Source organism: Condylura cristata, unplaced genomic scaffold, assembly GCF_000260355.1.
Source record: "Condylura cristata isolate star-nosed mole 26May11 unplaced genomic scaffold, ConCri1.0 scaffold00018, whole genome shotgun sequence".
Lineage (NCBI taxonomy): Eukaryota > Metazoa > Chordata > Mammalia > Eulipotyphla > Talpidae > Condylura > Condylura cristata.
This window is the reverse complement of record NW_004567119.1, coordinates 37,079,490-37,103,096: the sequence shown is the minus strand read 5'-3', so window position 1 is coordinate 37,103,096 and position 23,607 is coordinate 37,079,490. Positions and strand designations below refer to the sequence as shown.

Below are 23,607 nucleotides of genomic sequence, written 5' to 3'. Positions count from 1 at the left end.
CTAAAATACTAATGTATGCACTGGCTCCTTACATGCAGGTTGAGCACAGGGAAGAAGCGTTTTGGTTTCTGCTGTGATCATTTAGCCAAAACAAAGCCCACTCTTTCAACAGAATCACCCCGACTCTCTACAGGGTCCGTTTCCCTGATATATGTGAATACGTAAGTGAATATATGAAGTTGACTTGATAGGAAGCAATTAAAAAAAGTAAGTTGCTCCAACCAAAGTACTCCTAACCATCTGAAAACTAGGTGTTAGCTTTTACTTTAACACTGCAAGAGTTTTCGCAACACCTGGAGGCTGTTAAAAATGGTGCCCTCCTTAACAGAGGTCTGAAAACACTTCAAACGCTGCAGATGCGCGCGCGCGCGTGTCACCAAAGCCCGGCGGTCCCGACCCTGGCCTTTCCGAACACGGGCGACAAGAACTGACCGCGTCAGCGCTGCGCAATCCACTTTACTCATTAGGGGGCTTGGGGACTCTTACTCTCCGCCCGGCCGCGCTCGCACCTCAGGCGGGAGGGGATGGGGGCGGTCTCCCGAGAGCGCCGGCTCCCCGCACCCGGACTCCGCTCCCCTCCCGCCGCACCCGGTTCCCCGCTCCCGCAGCCCGCGCGCCGCGCCCCGGGCTCACCTGCAACACGGAAAAGCGCCGCGTGACGCTGACGCCGCGGTCCGGGGCCGGGAAGCGGCAGATCTTCACCTCAGCCACCTCCTCGTTCGGGTTGGCCAGGGCCAGACCCAGCGTCCGCGAGGTTCCCAGGCGGACATCCCCGAAGCAGAGGAAAGGCGAGCGGCAGAAATGGCTGAGGGACAGGACCGGCGGCCAAGCCGCCTCGCCTCAGCGGGGCTCACCTCCCAGCAGCGGCGGCCCGCTCGCCGCGTCGCCGTGGCGGCTCCGAGACCCCGCCGGCCCTCCGGCTCCTGCCCGGCTCCTCGCGAGACCCGGAGGAAGGTCGGCTGCTACCCCTCCGGGTGGTGGTGAGGACCAATTCGACCTTTCCTCATATCCCCAAAGTGGAGTATTATACCGAGCGGGTGGCCTGTGCTTACCCGATGTTGCCTGTGTTGTTACTTGGACTTGTCTTCTGGTCTTAGAGACCGCAGGCTGCTTTATCTACGAAGACTTCTATACTCCCTACCGCTCCCGCTCCACATACACCCAAAAAGTTCAGCGCTGCCTCCTCTGTGGCACCGCTCTGGTTATAACGATTTATTTCTTTAGCTTAGTTAATTTACAGATTGGCAGCTTACGAACTACAATTTTCCCCCAAATTATGTCGTTTTCCCTGTACATATAAAAAGCAAATGTTCATAAAGCAGAATGTACAGCAATACCAGACACAATCTCTTTATGACAATCATCCACGTTGAGTGAAGCAGCAGCTCCCCAGGTTAAACAGAGCTGCCATCATCAGTCCACCAGAATTATCACTGGCTCACTCAACTTCCAAGACTTGTTGAGTTGGCTACTACTAGTACAACTTTATCTCTTCTACTAAACTAAGTAGACCCTTCTTTTGTTCATTATGAGTGAATTCTATTCATCTCTGTATCCTGCTGCGATCATTGATCAATGCATTGACTAATTGAAAAGGATTAGGACTTTGCTCTTGATATTTAATTTTAATCAAACTTCAATTTCATGGGATCCACTATAGAAAACTACTACACGAGATTAATTGAAATAATGACCATATATTCAAAGACAGTCCTAAAACTGAATGAGTGAATATTTAATCCAAACACAGGCTTAAATCCAAAACTGGGACTTCATATATATAGTAGTTTTCTGAAAAAACGGTAGTAGAGAATTTTATAAGTTGGAAGCTTGAAGAATGTCATCATACTGAAAAATAACATCTGTTAGATGTACTGAGTAGTTTCTAGACAGGAAAACAAATTGCTATTCCAATAACAACTACCATTCCTACAAGATATCCCTGTATCTAAGTAGTGTCATTACATTGCTTGTGAATGAAGTGTGATAGCAATTAAAAGTGTAACTGCTACTTCAAGCTGAAAAGTGGCAATGTCACACTTTGAAGTCACCGATGTATCTTGGTAATACTGAGGATGCCATATTTTTGGTGCTTGCGGTGTTCACTGACTTCAGATTTTACAATCTGCATGATCCTAATAATTATTTAACCTAAATGATTAGTTTTTATTTTTTAAAACTGTATTTCTTGGGTAATATTTGACAATGTGGACAGCTTACTACCTCACAAAAATTTGTTCATTAACCTTCAGCTAATATTACAGGTAATTTTTAAAACTTCTCTACATTTTAAAAAATACGAAGGGCAATATATTTAACAAAGTTAATTCTTTCATGTAATATACAATTTGTCTTGTGTGCTTACTTCCCAATGTTGACATAACTACTGAATTAGAAGTAACAGAGACCCTTATTGATAAAAGATAATAAAGACAAATGTGATTTTTTTCTTTTTTTTTTTTTTTTTGCATGTGGCGAAGAGAATGTTGTAGTCCAGTAAGTGGACATTAGAAAACAAATGTTTTAATGTACAGATTAATTTTTATAACTGGCGAAAACATACAACAAGTTACATGTCAAATCATTGAAACAAGAAGTAAAATACATATTCTGGTTTTTATTTAAAGATAATGAAAAATATTCAACATAAACAATTAAATCTTTCAGCAAAGTTACAGGCTTTTACCTCCACACTTTCCTTCTAAAATTAGATTTCATAAAGGTTTTTATAATTTGTCAAAATACTATTCTTTCTTCTTTCTGTTATTAATTCTTATGTCCTCAAGGGTTCCTGAAAAGACAACATCCTTAAGGAGAAAGAGTGGGGGAAACAGAAAGAGGTGAAATAAGCTTCATTTCTACTGCAGTATTTATTACAATACTAGTATTTTGACATCTCATATAATTAGTCATTGTTAAACAAATATCCATACTTGGCAAAACAAAAGCAATTCCTTTTTAAAAACTCAGTGCCATTTATTACACTAACACTATCTTTTATACTTTGTATTAGTATTTTTAAAAATGCAAAATGCACTAAAACATTATATAACATTTTTCTAACTGACTTTAAAAACTGATAATAAAAGTTTCTCACCAATGTGCTGCTCATTAGTGACTTTTTCTAGAGTGTGCAAAATCTTTAAAGAGCTATCCTTAAGCAGTTCATATAGTTCATCATTTACAACATCTAAAAAATACATGTATTTATGCATGTTTTTTAAATATTGGTAATTGAACATCCATAATTTTTAATTTTCTTTTTATATTCTATCTTTAAAGGTCTCAAAGTTCCCAAGCTATAAAATTATATTATTTCATTATATTATTTTTAATATATTTCTAAAAAAGATCAGCATTATTTCAGTTCATCAAGTAGAAGATAATTTTCAATCGGCAGAAAAGGAAACGCTTCAGTAAGTAATTTTAAATCCTTATAAATTTAATTATTTCACTAACTGTCATAATGTCACAAATATCAAATAGCAAGCAATGCTTTGACTTTGGGCTTCTCAGAAAGCTTGCTGAATTCATACTTCTAGGCACTTGCTTGTTTTAAAAAACACTAAAGAAAATTATTCTTTTCCTTTACTATGACCATAAAGTAGGAGTGTTGTAGCACCTAATGTTTTTGGAATTTAAAATATAATAAATCCTTTGAATAAGAATCTGACAAAAATATTAATTGTAGCAACAAGCCTTTTTTTTACCTTTGTCTTTCAATACATCTTGGGTATTTTAACTGCCCTCTTTCACATTGCACTCTAAGTTCAGTTCTCATAGTAGATTTCTCAGCTATATAAGAATGTCTCTTACAGCGAAACTCAATATACTCGCCATGGAAAATATGTGGTCTATTGTCAAAATTCCATTTCAAGAGTAAATTATTATCTTCCATTTTATCAAAAGATAATGTGCAAGGCTCTGAAAGAAAAAACATTTTCTTGATACATCGTAATACAAACATAAAGTGCTATACTTCTTACTCAGGTGCTAGAGTGGCAAACACACAAGGTTCTATTTTAGAGCATTAAGTGTAGCTAACAATCATAGAAATTACGTCATTTTTTTCTTGTTCTTCCTCCAAAGGTTCAAGTAACATACCCATGAGACAAACTAGATTGATAGCTTGATAACTAATATTTTTATGGAAATGGAGAAACTGTTTTATTTCTTTTTTTTTATTACAAAGTTCATTTTTACATCATTTTGCACATTTTTTTTTCCATCTCGATTGTAATCCCCACGGGTTTCCCATCACCAAATCACCCCTGTGCCACCACCATAGTCCCGTGCATTTCCCTCCCTCCCCCCCCACTTTTTGATCCATTCCCCACTCCACCCCCACAGAATGTCTCTGGTATATGGTTGTTCATTATTTTTGTTATTTTCTCGCCTGGTCCATTATACTCCTGCTATGAGTGAAACCATCCAGTATTTTTCTTTCTCTTTCTGGCTTATCTCACTAAGCATGATCTTTTCCAGCTCCATCCAAGTTGCTGCAAAAGACATGTGTTTCTCTTTTTTGGTTGCTGAGTAATATTCCATTGTATATATGTACCACATCTTTCTAATCCAGTCATCTACTTTTGGGCATTTGGGCTGCTTCCATGTTTTTCCAATTGTAAATAAAGCAGCAATAAACATGGGAGTACAAGTATCTTTTTCAATCAGTGTTTTTGTGTCTTTTGGGTAGATACCTAGGAGTGGGATTGCTGGGTCGTAGGGAAGCTCCATGTTTAGCAGTTTGAGGAACCTCCGAACAACAAACTGTTTTCTTAACACTGAATCCAACTTTATAGATGGTATTCAAAGTATCTAATTGTGCTTTTTCCTTTGAATTTACAGTCATTAAGTTATATGAAGAGTTGATTAAGATATTTTAAATCCTAGGCATTGAATGTATTATTTGTAATCATCCCATTATATATGAAAGCAAAACAAAACAAAACCTTAAGTATAGGTTACCCAACAAACACCTTTGATTTTTTTTTCATGAAGAAAATATTGATATTTTCAAAATGTCAATTCATTTCAGAAAGTGACATTGCTTCTGTTCTTAGATAACTTCTGGATGTCCTAGCATTTAGGAGTGTCTTTTAAAATAGGTTAAACCATCCAGGTTTGCTAATAGAAAATATGAATCACAACAAGAATCCAATAACACACTTATTCATTCCATTCTTTTCAACTATTTATTGAATGCCTAGTAGGTAAGGTCATGTTAGATGTTATAGATTTGAATTGTTAGAATAGAAAGGGACAGGTTTTTATTAGAAAGATTCTAATGGGATTTTCATAATGACCACAAAATAGTCTTGCTAATGAGTAGTATAACTTAGAATCTCATTGTTCCACAAAACATGAAATTTTAATTAAAACATGTTAAAAATTGATCCATGAAAGTAACTAAGTAAAAATTAATCCATTACCTTATGCTCTTGACTCTGACAAAGTAAACTATATCAAATTAATACTTTTACCAAGAACCAAAAAGTATGAAAATTAAAAAAGGGTATTATTTCAAGCAACTGGAGAATGTCAAAGACAGTTATGACTTAAGATTCCAAAGTTCTGATAAAAGCTCCTGTAGATGAACTCAACATTCTCTGTGCCAATTTTCTCTTGAAAATATGTTGAAAGTCTGGTTGAAAATGGTCAATAACAAACAGATTTTTGGGAAATATCAGGGGTTGAGACTAGAACATGGAAGCTTGAGTTAGCCAAAGACTTCATGCGTCAAGAACCTAGTAAGATAAGAGCTATAGAGAATGAACTTGACACTCCTTGTAGCTTTCCCTTTTATCTCCCAATGACATCAGAATCAATTAAGGAAGAGGAAACTTAGTTTATAACCAAATTCCCAATAAAGAATCCTGCAAGGTGACAAAGAGAGAAGAAAGGTGTAGATAAAGGTCTGAAAATAAACTTAAGAGAAAGTTTCATCTGTAATAGGATTGAGACTCACTGCCTCCATACTACCAGAAGATGGGCTAAGTATTATCCAGGATATAACATCACAGCCCAAGTGCCTAAAAATTCTCATATATAACATATAACATTTAATATTCAATCGCTGTTAAAGAAATAGCAAAAAATGAGGCTAGGGTCTCCCTTGGTGGCGCAATGGGTTAAGCACAGCATTGTGTACTCTGTCTCTGGTGAATCCTCTCACCCCCCACGTCTCTGGCCTGTACGCCATTCTTGTATGCATAAATAAATAAATCTTTTAAAAAAGTTTTTTTATTGTGAGGCTAAACAGTACAAACAAGTCTAGAGATGATCCAGACAGTTTAATCTACAAACCAAGAATTATAGATAAGGGTGATTAATATGGTTTAGAGATATTAAGATGGAGTCTTTTATCAAACAACTTGAACCTACAAAAGGAGAAAGGGTAAAGTAGAAATTCCAGAAACACATTTCAGTTCTTGTATGCATAAATAAATAAAAATAAATCTTAAAGATGAATTGTTAAAAGCTTTACTTCTAAGACTGGAAAAGATATTCACTACCTCTACTACTCAACATTAATTGTACCAAAATCTTAGCCATTGAAATAAGAAAATTCATAAAAGTTTCATACAAAATAAATATTTTCTTTATTTTGATATATGCTATTTTATGCCTTTTCAGAATCTTGCTAGATATTGCTTTAATTTCAATGTATTGCTAAAAAAGGCAGGAACTTACTTCATTTTTCCGTATTGAGGTGGCCATTCCCAGTTTTGTTACCTCAATACACTAATATTTGCTATTATTGTATCAATCAAACTGAATGATCACTCTTATATGTTTATTCATCTTACTGCCCTAGTACCTGATGTATGGTGTTTACTTAATGAGTATTTATGAGAGCAAACTGAACTATAGTGATTTGTGAACTAAACAAAAGAACACAAAACAGTGATTAAATAGGTACACTAGTAACACAAATGTAGCAAATTAAGCATTCATTAGTCTCATGCCAAATCAATAAGGGTAGAAAGTGAAAAGTAAAAGTTTATTTTAATAGAGACAAACAGTACATACCTAAACAGGAAGGTGGTGTACTCCACAATCCATCTAAACAATAGGACTCCCTAGACCCTTGTAGAAAATGGTGATCAAAACATCTGTATTCTACTGAGGAACCATTTTCATAGGTGCCTACTATTGAACTAACAATAACTCCATTTTTAATAAGAGGAGGAGGTGCACATATTCCTTTAGATTCTGCAAAAATAATTTGAAAGCATACAATGAACCGCTGTAATAAAAATTCTGTGCCTTTGTAATGGCTTCAGGAATACAATATTTCATGTACAAGCATCTTTAAGATAACTCTTCAATACTTCTAAATTTCTCCAATAACTGCAGGCTATGAAATTTATTATTGCAATTATAATCTCAAATTATAAGTATATACTCACACCACCCAAATATTTAGTTGTGATTTTATTTTTTTCCTCTCTAGTTGAAAGTGAAAGTATATGATACCTCTTGAAGCCTTACTCTCTGTATGAACTCATACTACAAGGAGTGAGCAAAATTTCTCAATGTATATCAAGCCCTCTTCTGGATACTACTTTCTAGAAAACCCCAAGGAGTAATGCTTTATAGGATTTTTGATTACTGATAATAGGATGCTCAAACTTCTGAGAGATTGGTGATATTTATAAAAGCATTTGATCTCTCTCTTCATAAAATGGACTTTAACTGAAGTCAACACATGTTAGCATGGTCATCTTATTTAAGTTTATGTACTGGAAAGAGATTGATCAAATGATTTATGATTGCTTGGATTAAAAAAAAGGTGATGACTGTTGTTTAGAGTCATTACTTTCAACCATAGAGACATTGATCAAGTAAGAAACTGTAAGAAAACACTTGTTTTACCTTTTCTAAAACATAAAGGATATTTTACTTCCCCTCTATTACACTGTACAGACAAGACAGCCAGTGATGTTGATGGAGCTAAATCATATCCTTGTTTACATACAAAATCTATTAGATCTCCATGTAAGACCTTTCCTTCGTATTTCCATTTCATCTCTATGTTATTTCTGTTCATGTTGTCCACATTAACAGTACATGGCTCTGTAAGACAAAATACTCTTTTGCATTCTTTGTTCATTTGACAAATGTGAAAGAGATAATATCTAAAGCAAAAAAAAACTATGAGATTAGAGTAAATGGCTGTAGAAGAATGAAAACAGTGAAGATCAGGAAGAAGCATGCGAGGTTCAAAATGCCTGGAAGAGCAATTTTACAGTTGGAAAATTCTGCTCCTCATCATACTGTTTTTGCTATTTGTAGTGAGAGTATTTTCAATTGCAAAGGTTTATAAGAATTTTCTTCCCACCCTGATGACCACAAATTATCTTTGGTTAATATTTGTGTTGGTTCATTACCACATTATCTAGTTGTCTTGAGACAGTTGTTCCATATATAAAATGACCAATTCCTTCAAATGTTGTTCTTAATGAGGTTGCTCCATTACTAGCTTGTCCATTTCAATTTCAATCCAGTCTCTGCCCTCAGAGAGGACTGTACTTCTATTTAGTGCAAATATCAATCATATCATCAAAAATACTTATAAAAACATAGCATTTACAAAGATAGCAATTAAAAATAAACAATACATGAAAATATATCAGTATCTGAATGAGAACAATAGCCTAAGAATGATCTGTAAGACACAAACCACTAAGGAGATGTAGAAAGAGCTTAAGATGTAAAACTTCAACTTACAGTATAAAAAAACCACTATCAATATGTATATAGTTGCAATGTATATATCAATGTATATAGTTGCAATATATATGATGTTAATGGAATAAATAATTTATATAGATAAAACTCTTATTATGAGCATGAGAAAAAGGCTGAACTATGTATGACCAATCAGTTCACTTAAAAAGCAGCCATTACAAAATTGGAAAAATGCCCAAATGATTAGTAATTAGCTAAGTCAAGTTAAAATAATTTAAACTGTTGAGTTAGAAGCATGTGAATGTTAAAATATTTATTGACAAAGTTTAGGGAAACTACTTCTTTAATTCAGTGGACATGCTGTTGTAAATCAGAATAAACTCTCTGAAGACAAATGGGTCATTAGAAACATGATTAAAATTCCAGATCTCTTTGACCCATAAATTCCTATTCAGCAAATCCAGAAAAAAGTAAAATAAAGATAAATTGTTTTAAAAATAAAAGTGTTTAAATTTACAAAAATTGGTATTAATGCACTGATGGAAAATGTTGAGAGCAGATTAAACATTAATAAAAAGTGATCAATTTAACTATGGTCTAATTTCATTATGTAATAATATATAGTCATTAAAATATATATTGTTGAAGAATATCAAATCATATTTGCAATATATGAAAGAATGGATAGTCTTTCACAATACTATATATTTTGTGTGAGAGAGAGTGTGTGAAGGAGCAGGAGACCACTATCTTTCATTTAAGGCATTTTTTTTAAGTTGCTGATATTTTCTGTTTTCTTCTAGTCATTTCCTCTACATACTTATTAACCTTTTTGGTAAAAAAAAGTTAACTTGATTTTGTAGTATAAAAGGCTAATATTTTAATTAAATGACTTAATTCATAGGATATTTATTGTGCCATTACCTATTTGAAAGTTATAACAATTTCATTGAAGCTGTAGTGATCAGTTGAATTACTTTTACATAACTCTTAAGAGCAAAATTAACGATGAAGCAAATCTACAGGCTTGATTGAGGTGCAAGTTATTTTTTCAAATTTATCTCAATGTTGGTAGTTAAACAACTGCAACAATTTTCCACTTGAAACTAAATATATATTGAATAGCTACAAGTATGTTTTTATTTGCTCAACAGTAGTTTTAAAAGTAATAATTAAGTGAGGAAGTAGTCTTAAGAAAGATATGAACAATCTGCTAATGACAGAGTGGGATTAATTATTCTTCTTGCCCAAAGGCATTCTACAGATTATACAAACAGAGACTTTGAGGATGACAGTAAAGGAAGTTTCATTTAGAAGAAAGACAACACCAAAATTAATCAGTCATGACAATGTGAATATGCTTACCAGCACTGAAATTCATACTTAAATTTGTTAAAATGGTAAAGTCTTATTCATAAATATTTCATCAGTTTTTAAAATAGTGGTGGGTTTGGAATTAATGTAGTCCTGACTCTAAGATAGTAAGGGTTTTTTGCTTACAAAAATGAGAATGAAAACCACTGGAGAAGAAGACATTTAGAAATCATCATTTCCATGCTATAGAACATAACATTAAAATCATATGAAAACACAAACAGAATGGCAAACAATTTTAATGTACAGTGGTGTAAGAGGAGTAAATCCTGGGGACCCAATATATATAGCATGGTGATGCAATAAACAATATTATTCTTTATACTTAAAAGTTGCTAAGAGTAGATTTTAAATGTCATTATTAAAACATCACAAATGTTATTAAGTATGTGAAGTAGAGTATTGTTACCTAACTTTATCTTGTGACCATTTTGTTATATATGAATGAATCAACCCATTACATGGCACACCTTATAACAGACAATGATGTACGTAAATTATACCTCAAAAAAGCTGGGAAAGCTTTTCATTGTATCTCACCTAAACAGACTGGTGGGGATGACCATTTTCCTTGTTCACAATGAGAAATTTTTGTTCCATTCAATAAGTAATATTCATTGCATCTATATTCTACTGAAGATCCGGACTTGTAACTTGGCAATAATCCATCAACAACAGCCCCATTTGCTACATTAGGTGGAGGATTACAATTTTCATTACTCTCTATGGGAAAAAAATAAAATTACTATGAACTTCTAACAACAGAATCATATATTGTCACCTATACTATAATACATCAATATTTGCACTGTATAATTTCAGACAATTCCTAAATTCATCAGAAATGAGAGAAATGATTCAGATGAAATATTTAAAGAAATAAAGAAAGAATGAAAAGCAATGGTTTTTGTAGTAACAAGTTTTGATATTTTACTTTTCATGATTGTGAATAAATTATAATGTTCTTAATAATGTTCTTAAAATTGATAGAAATTGGCCCTCCCTGGTGGCGCAGCGGGTTAAAGCACAGCACTGAGAATCTAAAGCCACTTCCGCATGAGTTCAATTCCCACCTGCCCCGGAGGTGACCACATGGCGTGGCAGACCTCTCCTGACCCGCCCGCTGCTCCCCTCAGCAGTGTACTTCATAGATCTGCCTGTTCTGCTCCCCACTCTGTCTCTGGCGAAGCCTCTCACCGCCCCTGAGCCTCTGGCCTGTACCCCAGTTCTGTATGCACAAATAAATAAATCTTTAAAAAAATTGATAGAAATTGATAAAATTGACAGAAAGGGAAACAGTGCTCTAGCACAAAGGCTACAGTCAGTCCTGCAGCTGTCTTATGTCACTATCCACTTTCACATGTTTTCCTTCTTATTCTCTTTCATCTCAGGTTTCAAACCATGGATAAAATTTTTCATTATTTTCTGTCTTTTAAAAGTCTTTCTTTCACTGCTACTTTCTTTAATCTCCTTAATAAGTTTTTCATTATACAACAAATATCCTGGGCAAGTACATTTGTGGAGCCCTCTCCAGAAGGTGATCTGGCAGAGAGAAGGATGACAGGGAGACAGTACTCAGGTAGTGCTATATAAACTGGTTGTGCCCTTTAGTGAAATAAATGACCAGGGTCAGGTATAAGAAGGGCCAGAAGAGAAGGTAATAGCAGGACTGACACAAAGTATTCACCCTAACTTGGAGGGACAAATAGAGAAAGGAACACCACTTGTGGCCCATCACCAATCCAAGGTACCCTTAATTTACTTCTCTTATTATTTTTATTGGTAAAAATAAAATCACATTCAATAGCTGATTCCACAGACCCAGAAAAAGTATGAAAGTATGTACAGTATCAGTGTGTTTTTAAATCTTCCAAACAGTGACCACTACATGATTAAATAAAAGAAAATTTTACACAATGGGCTAAATTACTGATGTTAAATGCAGCAACATACCAACACACTGAGGGGCAAGTGTCCATTTTCCACGTTTACAAGTGATTTCTTTTGCTCCACGGAGATAATAGCCATGTTCACATCCATATGTCACTTTATCCCCACTGTAGTAAATTTTGGAGTTTAGGTTTGCTGCCCCATTCCTAATGAAGGGTGGTTCCTCACAGGCTATCTTCTCCTTTTCTTCTGGAAAGGAGCAATTTAAAGAGAAGAGACTATTTAGCTACATTCACAGATGTCATTTGAGGAAAGCTTATTTGTGGCATTGCTAACCAACACATTTTGGAGGTTCTGTCCACTTTCCATTCTCACAACGTATTTCTTTGGAGCCTTGTATCTCAAAATTAAGTTCACATTCTACACGAACTATTTCTCCATGATGATAAGTTGTGGAATATGTTTGAATCCTGGAGTTTAGAGGAAGAGGGGGAGGAGGACATCGATTTCCTCTTCCTAGTGAAAAAAAAAAAAAGCATATTTGGTTGTAAAATTACTCCCAAAGTAGAAATGAAGGTTTCATAAGCATGTCCATCATGCCAAGTACCACAAGAATGGGAGAATGGCAGACGCAGTGTCACCTGCTCAGTCCCCACCTCCTTATGTTCACTGCCTCAGGTGGAAGGTAACTATCTCCATGAGCAGGGGCTGCCATATGCTGCTAACCAATAGGATGCAACAAGGATGATGAGATAAAAGTGATTATCTGTGTGTGATTATGCAACAAAATACTATAACACCATTCTTACTGAGTGACTCTCATTGCTGATTTTAAAAAAACAGAAAGTGCCACGTGTGAGCTTCCAAATAGGGAGAACCATGAGACAAAGGGCAGAGGGCCTCTACTTCAGCAACCTGTAAAGTGCTGAACGGTGTCAATAACTAGTGAGTTTGGAAGCAGATTTGTCCCTAGGTGAGCGTCAGATGAAACTGCAGCCCCAGCCAATACCTAGACTGTAGTTTCAATAGAAACAAATACAGAGGAGCTAGTTACACTATAGCCCAGAATCCTGATTCATAGAAACTGTAAAATAATATAAATGTACTATTTTAAACTGCTAAAGTTATAGTAACATTGCTACGCACCAACAAATAACTGAACCAGCAAGCACTTTTTATTCATATCTCCTTTATTCCTAAAATAGCTAGTAAGTGGGAACTATTATGCATGTCTCCCATATTATAAATAGACTTAATACATGAAGTAAATTAATAAGTGGAGGATCTGGTCTTGAGTGGATGTCGATCTGAATTAAAATCTACTGCTCTGGATATTCCATAACCTTGACTATATTAGTTTGCTTTTGTGGCAATGACAAATTACCATAATTTATTGTTTAAAACAGCATGAATTTATTCTTCTGGATTTTCTGGAAGCCAATTGTAGAATAGTTTCACTGGGGCTAAAACCAAACCAAGTCAGGCATGCTGCAGTTCTGGAGCTTTAAGAGAGAATCAGCTACTCTGCCTTGTCAACCCTATGGAAGCTGCCTGCATTCCTCACTCAGGGCCCTTTCTCATATCACTACAGTATCGTGCTTCTATAATCAAACCTCTCCCTTATAAGAAGTCTTGTGATTATTCATTAGGATTTTCCCAGGTACTATTTCTACTTAAAGATCCTTAGTTAATCATATCTGAAAAGTCCCTTTTGTCAAATTTGCTTATTCCAAGAATAAGGACATGGATTTCTTTGCTGGGGATGAGGGATGGTAAAACAGAGCATTATTCAGCTTACTACACTGCCTGTCCTACACCTAGCGACTGTTTACTAGAGAAAATAACAAGTAATTGGAATGCTGACTAATTTGAGTGGGGATGGGAACTAAAATATAAGTTAAGTAGGTTTGCCATAGATTTTTTTAAATAACATGCAACAGACAGTAAGCTAACAACCTTCCTTTCTCCAGCTAGAATGAAACTGTTAAGCACAACAGCAAATTTTGAAATAAAGTCACTATTTGGTGCATTTAAAGAATTATGATAGCTTTGGTCAATCCCATTGCATGTTCCTGGTCAAATTCCTGCTCTCATTCTTCCTAGCACCTATTTCAAATCTCACCATTGTCTTTCAAGTTCTACCCCTCTATGTCTCCCTTCTATCAATAATGACATCATTTCTTATCATATAGAGAAAATAGAAGCTATCAAGTCCTTTACCACTCTGAACTCCTCCAATATTCAAATTCCTATGTATCTTTTCAGGTCCTGTTCATAAATTAATCACACCTCAGTAAATACTCTCTCTCACTACACCACTTAGAACATTTAGTGTTTGTTCACACACATTACACCCAACTTGACCACATTATATATATTTATATCACATATTACCAATTACTTTTTAAATATCTGTTTAAAAGCTAAACTAAGAACCTCTTAATATCACATTGTGAAATGTTTGAATAACTCTTAAGCTGATGACTTATTCTAACAAGAAATTTAACCATAAATAGCCATTACATTTTAGGATAGCGTCTATTAGATACTGCTTTTCATTTTGACTCTGGATAATATTGAGCTGCATTTTCTACACTCTACCCCATTATTTTGGAGATTATATTCTCACATTAGGAAACAGAAGGCCAAATAAGACAGTACCTCATCAAAACAGCCAGGTAGGGATAATTGAAATTCCATTTATTCAGTTTTAAAGTTCATGATAAGAAATTTAAAAATAAGCTCAAAAGATACATTGCTGAAAATAGCACTGACATAAAACAATAGCATTTTCAGTAGCACTGAAGACAAGATTTAGATATCACAACAGCCATTTACTTAAAAGCCCATAAAGATTAAAACATGATATTTATTAATATGACTCAGAAATTTAAAAAATTACCTTCACAAATAGGAGATTCTGGGTACCAACCAAAGTTATAGCACTGAATTAAATCTGAGCCACTTAGGTGATAATTTTCATGACAGAAATATTGAACTACATCTCCTTCCTCATAGGTTTGCTTAATAGGATGAAAATAACCATTTTCTATTAATCTTAAAGAAGGGCATCTTAACTCTAAAAATTGGGGAAAAAACAAAGAGGTGTTATTCTTCCTACTAGAAAAACATTAACCTACTATTTACTTGCTGCATATACAATAACATTGATAAATTTGTCATATTTTGCTACGAACCATAAAAGTGTGTTAACTGATATGTTAATTAAATAAGATTAGTCTTAATTTCATTATCTGAGCTAAAAGGAATTTGCCCTTGTTAAGAGCTTCAATGATGAAAACCCGCTACCTACATTTTTAAAATCAGAAGCAAAAATGAACTATGAAAAATGCAACATAGTTAGGATGACCATTATATGTACTTCTGTATGAGATGAAGTTTACAGAGTAGAAGTAATTGTCTTCCAAGTGAGCACCTACTGGTACATTTTGGTATGAGAGACCATCCATGCGTGTGACATTCTACTTCTTCTGTATTCTTCCCTCCAGCTGTGTAGTAGCCAGTAGAACATTCATATTGTAATTTGTCCTTCACTTGAAATATTTTCTGAGTTGTGGAATAATTTCCATGTTGTAAGATAGGAGCCAAACATGTTTCTAAAAATTATTAAAGTTATTTGTTTTGTGATTGAAAAAACAAATCTCAAACTTATTTTCCCTGAATCTTAAAATTATATGAATTAATTTTTCATCTCTCTTCCCTTTTCTCAGACATCTGTGTCCTAATGCCACATGTAATCTATTCTTGAAATTCTAATCTAGGGTACTTGACCAAAGACCACTATTAAACTGAAGTTTTATGCAGTAACAACTTTTAGATCATATGTCTCCTCTGAATTTATACAATTTTAACAATTTACAACCATCAAAATATACATATTCAAATTAATGCCTAATTTTTATTGTATTTGATATTGGTTTACAATATAAAACAATGTGTATTACCCCCATTTCTTCTCTTGTTAGGGAAATAACAAATTTACATTGGTAGAAACAGGTATATTAAGGTTGTTTCTTATTATTCTACCCCAATTCTTTTTTCTCTCATTATTATAAAGTAAAAAATGCTGGAATAAGTGTGTTAATTAAGAATGTTTGAATTAGCTGAAAAGTCTCTGCACATCAAAATAAACTATAAATAAAACAAAAGTCATCCTACTGACTGTGAGAAAATATTTGTACATCATATATCCAGCAGGGGGCTGGTCTCTAAGATCTACAAAATAACTCATAAAACCCAATAAAAGGAGGATAAAGAAACCCATCAATCAACAGAAAAAGAACTAAATAGACACTTCTCAAAAGAATACATACTGATGGCCAACAGGCAAATGAAAAAATGTTCAGCATCATTTATTATCAGGAAGTGCAAATCAAAACCACAATTAGATAACACCTCACTTTAGTGAGTAGCCCATATTAAAAACAAAAACAAAAACAAAAAACAACACCACCAAAATAGAAACAACTAATATTGGAGAAGGTGTGGAGAATAGGAAGTCTTTAAATAGTGTTGATGGGAGCACAGACTAGTCTATAAAAAATACTGTAGAATTTTCTCAAAATATTAAAACCATATACATATACTTCTGTGTTCATTGTAGTACTATTTATAATAGCTAAGTTATGGAAGCAACCTAAGTGTCCATGGACAAATGAATGACTGGATTAAGAAGATATAGTACATACACAGATGGAATACTACTCAGCTTTAAAAAACAAAGGAATGCCTGCCATATACAGCAAGATAGATGGAATTCCAGGGGATTATGCTAAGTGAAATAGACCAGAGGAAGAAAGACAGATACCAGGTGATTTCACTCTTATGTGGAACATAAAAAAAAAAAAGAATTAAACCAAAACAAATTCCAGAAATGACTGCAGAATTGAGGTTATTAGAGGAGGGGGGATGTAGAGGGGAAGAGGTTCGAAGTCCACCAGGCTCTGGCATGGGTGTGGTGCTCTGGTGTGGGTGAAGTGTGGTCATGTACATTTGAGGCCTAGTCCTCTAAATCATATTCTGTGATAGAAATCAGTGTTCCCTCAAATAAGTAATATAAAAAAGAATGCTTGAATTTAGGAAAAACCTAACATTTCAGAAAGACAATACAAGCTGCTTGCATTTGCAAACATAATGAAAAATCAATTCTAATAAATAAAAAGACCCATAATCTGAAAATATACAAGCCTGGAAAACACTTTAATTTTATGAAAGTCTTAAACACATACCATGCTCCTTCCTGCAGGTGGGTTGAGAAGACCATCCATCAGGGAGACACTGAACCACTTCTTCATCCTGACCGCCAGTGGTTTTGTACCCTGATGCACATCCATAGCGCATACTCTCTTGAAATTTGTACAATGATTTTGCATCAACAATGTAACCATTTCTTAAGTCAGGCTTAGCGCATTTTTCTAAGGGGAAAATATTTCTTTGCTTAAGTTGATGAAATTAATCTTGTCCTTACTAAACTGTAAAACTAAGGCAAACATTAATGTTATCCTAGGAAGTTAAAAGAGAAAAAAAAATCACTCAACAATTCTTTGATTTAATGTAATTTTGAAAATATCTTCAATATAATAATGCAAGAGGTTTCTCTAAAAACTGGTTTCATTTGATGGTGAAATTCTTTGTATTATTGATTTCATTTTCATAGTTATTTTTACCTTCACCACCTCTACTTTAGAAAAAATATCAAAAGTTCTTCCATTAACTGAGCGTTAGTGGGCAATAGAAGTAATTCCTTTTGGATTTACTTTCTGATACTGTGTTTGATAACACAGTAGGCTTAACATGTAGCAAAAGCATTTATCTACTTCACTGATATTTACACAACTGCAGAAATCTTAATGTGAAAATTTTATTCTTTTATTATCAACAAATGATCACCTAGCTGTGCAGTAAGACATGATAATCAATTCATATTAACTGTAACTGAGTATGAACATATTACTCAAAGCCTGTAGACTTGTTCTTTAGTAAATATTTGCAACAGTAATATTTCAGCTAATAAAATTACCTTAGCATTGTATAGAGCTCCATTAGTCTTCAAGTCCCATTATTAAACCCTCTTACCAAACCAACGTAGAAAAGTTAAAAGTCTTGCTCAAAGCTAATATTAATTTGAACATACTTCATACTCTCTGTGTGACAACTACTTTATGAGTTATACCTCATGGAAGCAACATTATTCCCATTTTATAGATGAGAAACAGGCTAAGACTGGTAAAGTCACACAGCACTGGCAGAGCAGCACAGGCACAATCTGACTTGTAACCATTACACTATGTCACTAACACTTACTTCTCTCCTGGCTCCAGTTTCAACACTCTTACCTCACCAGCAGCCCCCTCCAGGGGTGCCACTTATAATCATCTTGGGCTTCAGCCACCAGTTATATTACCCTAACTGCAAAGAGTTAGTAAAGCTGTCTATTTTTAAGCTGAATGGGGTTTATTAAAATAAATATTAGTATTAGTCTGTGCTAATTCTAAAGTATAATACTTAAATTTATAGTCTGTCCTGGAAATTTTCCCAAATAGATTTTTATATCAACCACTGTAACTACTAGGTACCATACACTCAACTTTCTCTTCTAAATTGACCGAAGACTCTTGTTCTGCACAACAATTCTCAGGAAATTCTCCACTCAGTTGAGTTCACCTAACTCAAAAGAAATCCATTGACTGACTTTAGCATAACCTGGCATGAAATAAAGAGATATACTAATCAGATTTCCTTTTCACAAATTTCAACCCAAAATTAAACAAAAATTCATAAGGATATTGTAAGAAAAGAAGTTGGCATATAATGGGAAGAAGTCTTTCAAATGATAAAACACTAAAGCAACCATCTTGTTCTTCCTGAGGCCAGGGTAAAACATTTTTCTTGTGGCCCTCCCTGGTGGCGCAGCAGGTTGAAGCACAGCACTGGGAATCTAAAGCCGCTTCCGCATGAGTTAGATTCCTGCCTGCCCCGGAGGTGACCACATGGCGTGGCAGACCTCTCCTGACCCGCCCGCTGCTCCCCTCAGCAGTGTACTTCATAGATCTGCCTGTTCTGCTCCCCACTCTGTCTCTGGCGAAGCCTCTCACCGCCCCTGAGCCTCTGGCCTGTACCCCAGTTCTGTATGCACAAATAAATAAATCTTTAAAAAAAAAAAAACATTTTTCTTGCTTGAACATTAGCTTTAACATTGTCTGTACAAGTTCCTCTACTTAACTCAATTGTATCTCTTCTTTCCATCTAATAAATACTTTTAATCATTATCCTTATTTTCTTCACAGATTTCATTAAGCGCAAGTTGAGAAACATTTTAATGAGAAATGCTATAGAATTTGAGAATATAGATTCTTGCTGGAAAAAAAAAAAGACAGTGTGTCAGCAATTTTTTTTTTTAGCTATCAGAAGTTTAACCATTGTCAGTTTTTAGTGCATCTTTACAAATGTGCATTGATACCACATCCCAGAAACTTACTGAAGCAACTTGGCTCTGGAAACCAGCCTCCTGCTGTGCACGTGGTTTGCTCCTCTTGTTTACCAGTTTTGGTTGTATAACCAGGGAGGCAGGAATATGGTATTTTTTTACCTATGCTCATTGGAAAGTAGTAATTTTTAAAAGTATAGTAAAATAGGGCAAAATTTCCATTTTTCAAATGAGGAAGATCACATGGTTTCTCTGAAATGAGTAAATATCAAGTTGAAAACAAACATATCTAAAACTTCGACATTTGTGTTCAAACAATACATTTTTAAATTGAAAGTGTTTGCAGACTCTTTAACTAGTAGGTATTTATTTATTACCTAAGTGTTTAAGGTACTTTTGTGACAATCTTTTTCAATCAGAATTAAATTGCTAGCAACCCCAGTGCACATAATCAAAATAAAACTAAGCAGGGCACTGTTTTTACAGGGGCTCTTTCCCTACCTTTTAAAAACAGCACATTCTAGATATAATACAAAGTCACATGTAATTGCGAAATTTCTAGTAGCCACACCAAAAAATAGGTGAGCAGAAGTTAATTTTAAAGGTAGGTTTTACTTGATGCAATATATATAAATGTATATATTATATTCTTTTTTTCTTACTAAGCCTGAAATTGTGTCTATTGATTTCTATAGCACACCCCAAATTCGCAACAGGCACAGTTTACCAGCCATATGTGGCTAGTGGCCATCCTATTGGACAGGAGTATTCTAAAATAGATGAATTTCTCTTAGAGATATGCAACTGCAAAATTTTGAAATAAGTGGTTTTTGCTTTGTCAGTTAAAAAATCAATAAAAGACATCAAGAATTTTATAAATCAGAATATTTAAATGGATAGAGATCTAGTAAAAAGTATTTGATTTTGTGAGTCACCAATGAAATGTAAATTTAAACCATCATGGTTACTAGTACACATCCTCTAGAATAACAAAAATGAAAAGACAGATGGTCACAGTGAGTGTTAAAGTTGTAGAGAAATCAAAACTCTCATGACTCCAAGTAAGAGTATGAATTTCTATGACCTCTCACGACAAGATAGTTTTGCACAATGTACCAGAACACTATATGCACACATCATATCAGAAAATCATACATCTATATGCTCAGGCACATGTAAAAAAAAAAAACATTTATAGGCTCTCCCTATAAATGGCACAATGGGTGAAAGCACCACATTATGAAGCTCTACAGAGCCACTGTAGCATGAGCTGACCCACATGGCACGGCAGACGTCTCCTGACCTGCCCAATGCTCCCCTCAGCAGTGTACTTTGTCAATCTGCCTGTTCTGCTCCCCTCTGTCTCTGGTGAATTCTCTCACCCACCACACCTCTGGCCTGTACCCCAGTTCTGTAAGCACAGATAAATAAATCCTTTAAAAAATAATTTATAGCAGCACTATTTATTCAGTTCCCAAATGGAAGCAATTCAAATGGTCATTAATGGCAGAAAAGACAAAAACATTTGAAACTATGCTTATACAGCAGCACAAATGCTAAATGCTGAATTTCGCAAATGTGTTGCAGAATAAAACAAGCTAGACACAAGTAATTAAATTTATGAACTTAATGTAACATTTTTATTGGGATGGATGTAATTGACATAAACATTTGTATTAGTTTCAGATACACAATGAATTAGATCTTTGTGTATATTGTGAAAGGATCACTCTAATGTGTCTAGTTAACATCAATTACCTCATATACTTATTAATTTTTTTCTTGTGATGAGAATTTTTAAGTTCTATTCTTAGCAACTTCCAAAAACAGAATATTATTAACTATAGTATTTTACTTTCATCACTTCAGTTACAGCTTATTTTTTTTTTTAGTAGAAAATTTGTAGAAAATTGAAATTGTTCAGTTAAAAGACAGTTCTAATCTGGAGGATACTTTCTTTGAACAAATTCCCTAAGTCGTCTATTTCTTCAAGTTATTTTGCTCCGTTTGCCTGTATCTGTAAACATTTCATGACCTGGTAGTTTTCTTGTCCTCACAGTGCTGATCATTGCAGTCCCATGCACTTATACTGTCTGCTCATGTTCACAGTAGCTTGTACTCTAGGCTCTGTGTCTATGAAGATTTCTTATATAGTCCAAGATTTTGGTTTGTCTGGAACAGTTCTGGCTTAAATGCTTTGGCTACATATTTGTTAGTCGAGCCTCCTTTCACTCCCTAAGTGTCCTTATTTGCATAATCAATTATATGGTCCTCCTACTAAGTACTACTTCATGGTTTCAGTCAATGACTAAAGCATTAAGAAAAAAATCTGCTTCTTTTGACAGCTGACAATCTTGAGGAAGATTTATACTTAACTTGTTTTCAAATTTTCCCTTTAAGTTCACTTTATGTAAACAGAATTAAAATTACACAACTTTGCAAATGATAGGAATGGCTTCCAGTAAGCAATCAGAATTGAGGTTAACATACAACTTCTAGATGATCATATTTTTAACCTGAAAATTCCTTAAGCTATTTAGATACTGGTTTTTAATGCCTGCAAATCCAGATATACAAAGCATGCTTTATCTTATGTTACTATAAGAATACTTTATTAGTTCTGCCCAAAGGGAAAATTCTATGCATTAAAGAATATTACATTTATAAGAAATATTTTTAGTAAAATTGATGTTCCCAATTGAATGTGTATATTAAAAATTCAAGTTAAATTAATTTTAAAGATGTTCTTTATATTTTTTAGGTAATAAAGAAAAGTAAGAATTATCTTTACCTTCTGCATTGAGTTCTCCAGGTAGGATTAATAAGATGATAAAAGCCAAGTCTTTTGACCTCATCTTCAGTGGTGTCCGTAATAAAGACTAACAATTTTAAAGTCCTAGGGGTTCCTCATTAATTACATAACACTTCTCTTGAAGAAAAAGTTAATTATTTACAACATCTAAGTCTCTTTGTCACAAGCTGTATAATTCATTTAAAATATTTTTGAATAGTACCAATATAACTATGTTAACTTACAGTATTGATCATGCAAGAGGTAAATAAGAAATTGATAACTCATAAGGACAGCAGCATAATAATTAACTCAATCTACATGAAAGGAGTAAATTTTTAACTTTAATTTTCAATTATAAATCCACAGAGTAAAGTTCACTTGTGGCCACTGATTTCTTTGCCTCTATCGATCAAATGAAAAGATGAACTTAGGAACATGAGATAATGGATAACTGATGTTAAAATATGACCATGTCAAATGAAACAAACCTCTTGATTCTGACAGCAGGATGGTGGTTACTGGAAGGGAAGGAGACAAGGGAAAAAAAAATAAAGGGGATCAGCTGTATGATGGTAGAGATTTTGGGTGGGTTCACAATATAGCACATACAGATATTATAATGTTGTATACCTGAAATCTATCTAACGATATAAACAAATGTTATATATACATATTTTTAAATATACATGTATATGGTGCTGTGTAGGTTGCATGGATTAAAGAGAACAATGATCTTAAATGTCTTGAGTAATGATAGTCTATAAGTAGTAATGTGTACCATTTAGAGTTGTATTCTGTGGCAAATGATGAAATAAGCATTGTGCTGTATTATTGGTCATTCTGAAAACTTTTGAGTGTTCATTCTATGCTAGGTCACTTTCTAGTCTTGGATATATAGTGCCAACAACAAAAATATAGATAAAAATTACCCCCTTCATGAGTTTATATTCTAATGAGCTTTCAACTTAAATTACAAAATAAGGGCCCTCCCTGGTTGTGCAGCAGGTTAAAGCACTGCACGGAGAAGCTAAAGCCACTTCCGCATGAGTTCGATTCCCGCCTGCCCCAGAGATCCACATAGCGTGGCAGATCTCTCCTGACCTGCCCGCTGCTCCCCTCAGCAGTGTACTTCGTCCATCTGCCTGTTCTGCTCCCCACTCTGTCTCTGGTGAAGCCTCTTGCCGCCCCTGCACCTCTGGCCTGTACCCCAGTTCTGTATGTACAAATAAATAAATCTTTAAAAAAAATTACAAAATAATACTATAAGGTGGGAACTATCATTCAATTTTGTACCTTTAAAAGATAACATGCCCCAGTGGACTCTCACAAACCTAACATTCCATGAAACTAGCAGTCACAACAACAAAGTGAACAGAATTCCCCTTTCATGTCACTACTGAGAACCACC

The 23,607-nt window shown here is 34.6% G+C and overlaps 1 protein-coding gene across 1 annotated transcript; it reads right to left on the bottom strand.

Moving 5' to 3' along the window:
• Positions 1-2,773: 2,773 nt before the first annotated feature.
• Positions 2,774-22,260, bottom strand: F13B (coagulation factor XIII, B polypeptide). Its single transcript, XM_004685486.1, has 12 exons — positions 22,197-22,260; positions 19,457-19,657; positions 17,208-17,393; positions 15,399-15,575; positions 14,861-15,037; positions 12,295-12,474; positions 12,022-12,207; positions 10,609-10,791; positions 7,879-8,079; positions 7,033-7,215; positions 3,711-3,924; positions 2,774-2,807 (listed from the first exon to the last, which is right to left on the bottom strand). Exons 1-12 carry the CDS (start codon positions 22,258-22,260, stop codon positions 2,774-2,776), a joined length of 1,986 nt encoding a protein of 661 aa, XP_004685543.1.
• Positions 22,261-23,607: the final 1,347 nt, after the last annotated feature.

Excerpts from the sequence above, each read along its gene's own strand:
- F13B (XM_004685486.1), bottom strand. The coding sequence starts at position 22,260 with ATGAGGTCAAAAGACTTGGCTTTTATCATCTTATTAATCCTACCTGGA. Across the intron at positions 17,394-19,456 it reads TCCAGAGCCAAGTTGCTTCA|AAAAATGCGCTAAGCCTGAC; the intron begins GTAAGTTTCTGG and ends TTTTCCCCTTAG. Across the intron at positions 12,475-14,860 it reads AGAATCTCCTATTTGTGAAG|GAAGAGGAAATCGATGTCCT; the intron begins GTAATTTTTTAA and ends TTTTTTCACTAG.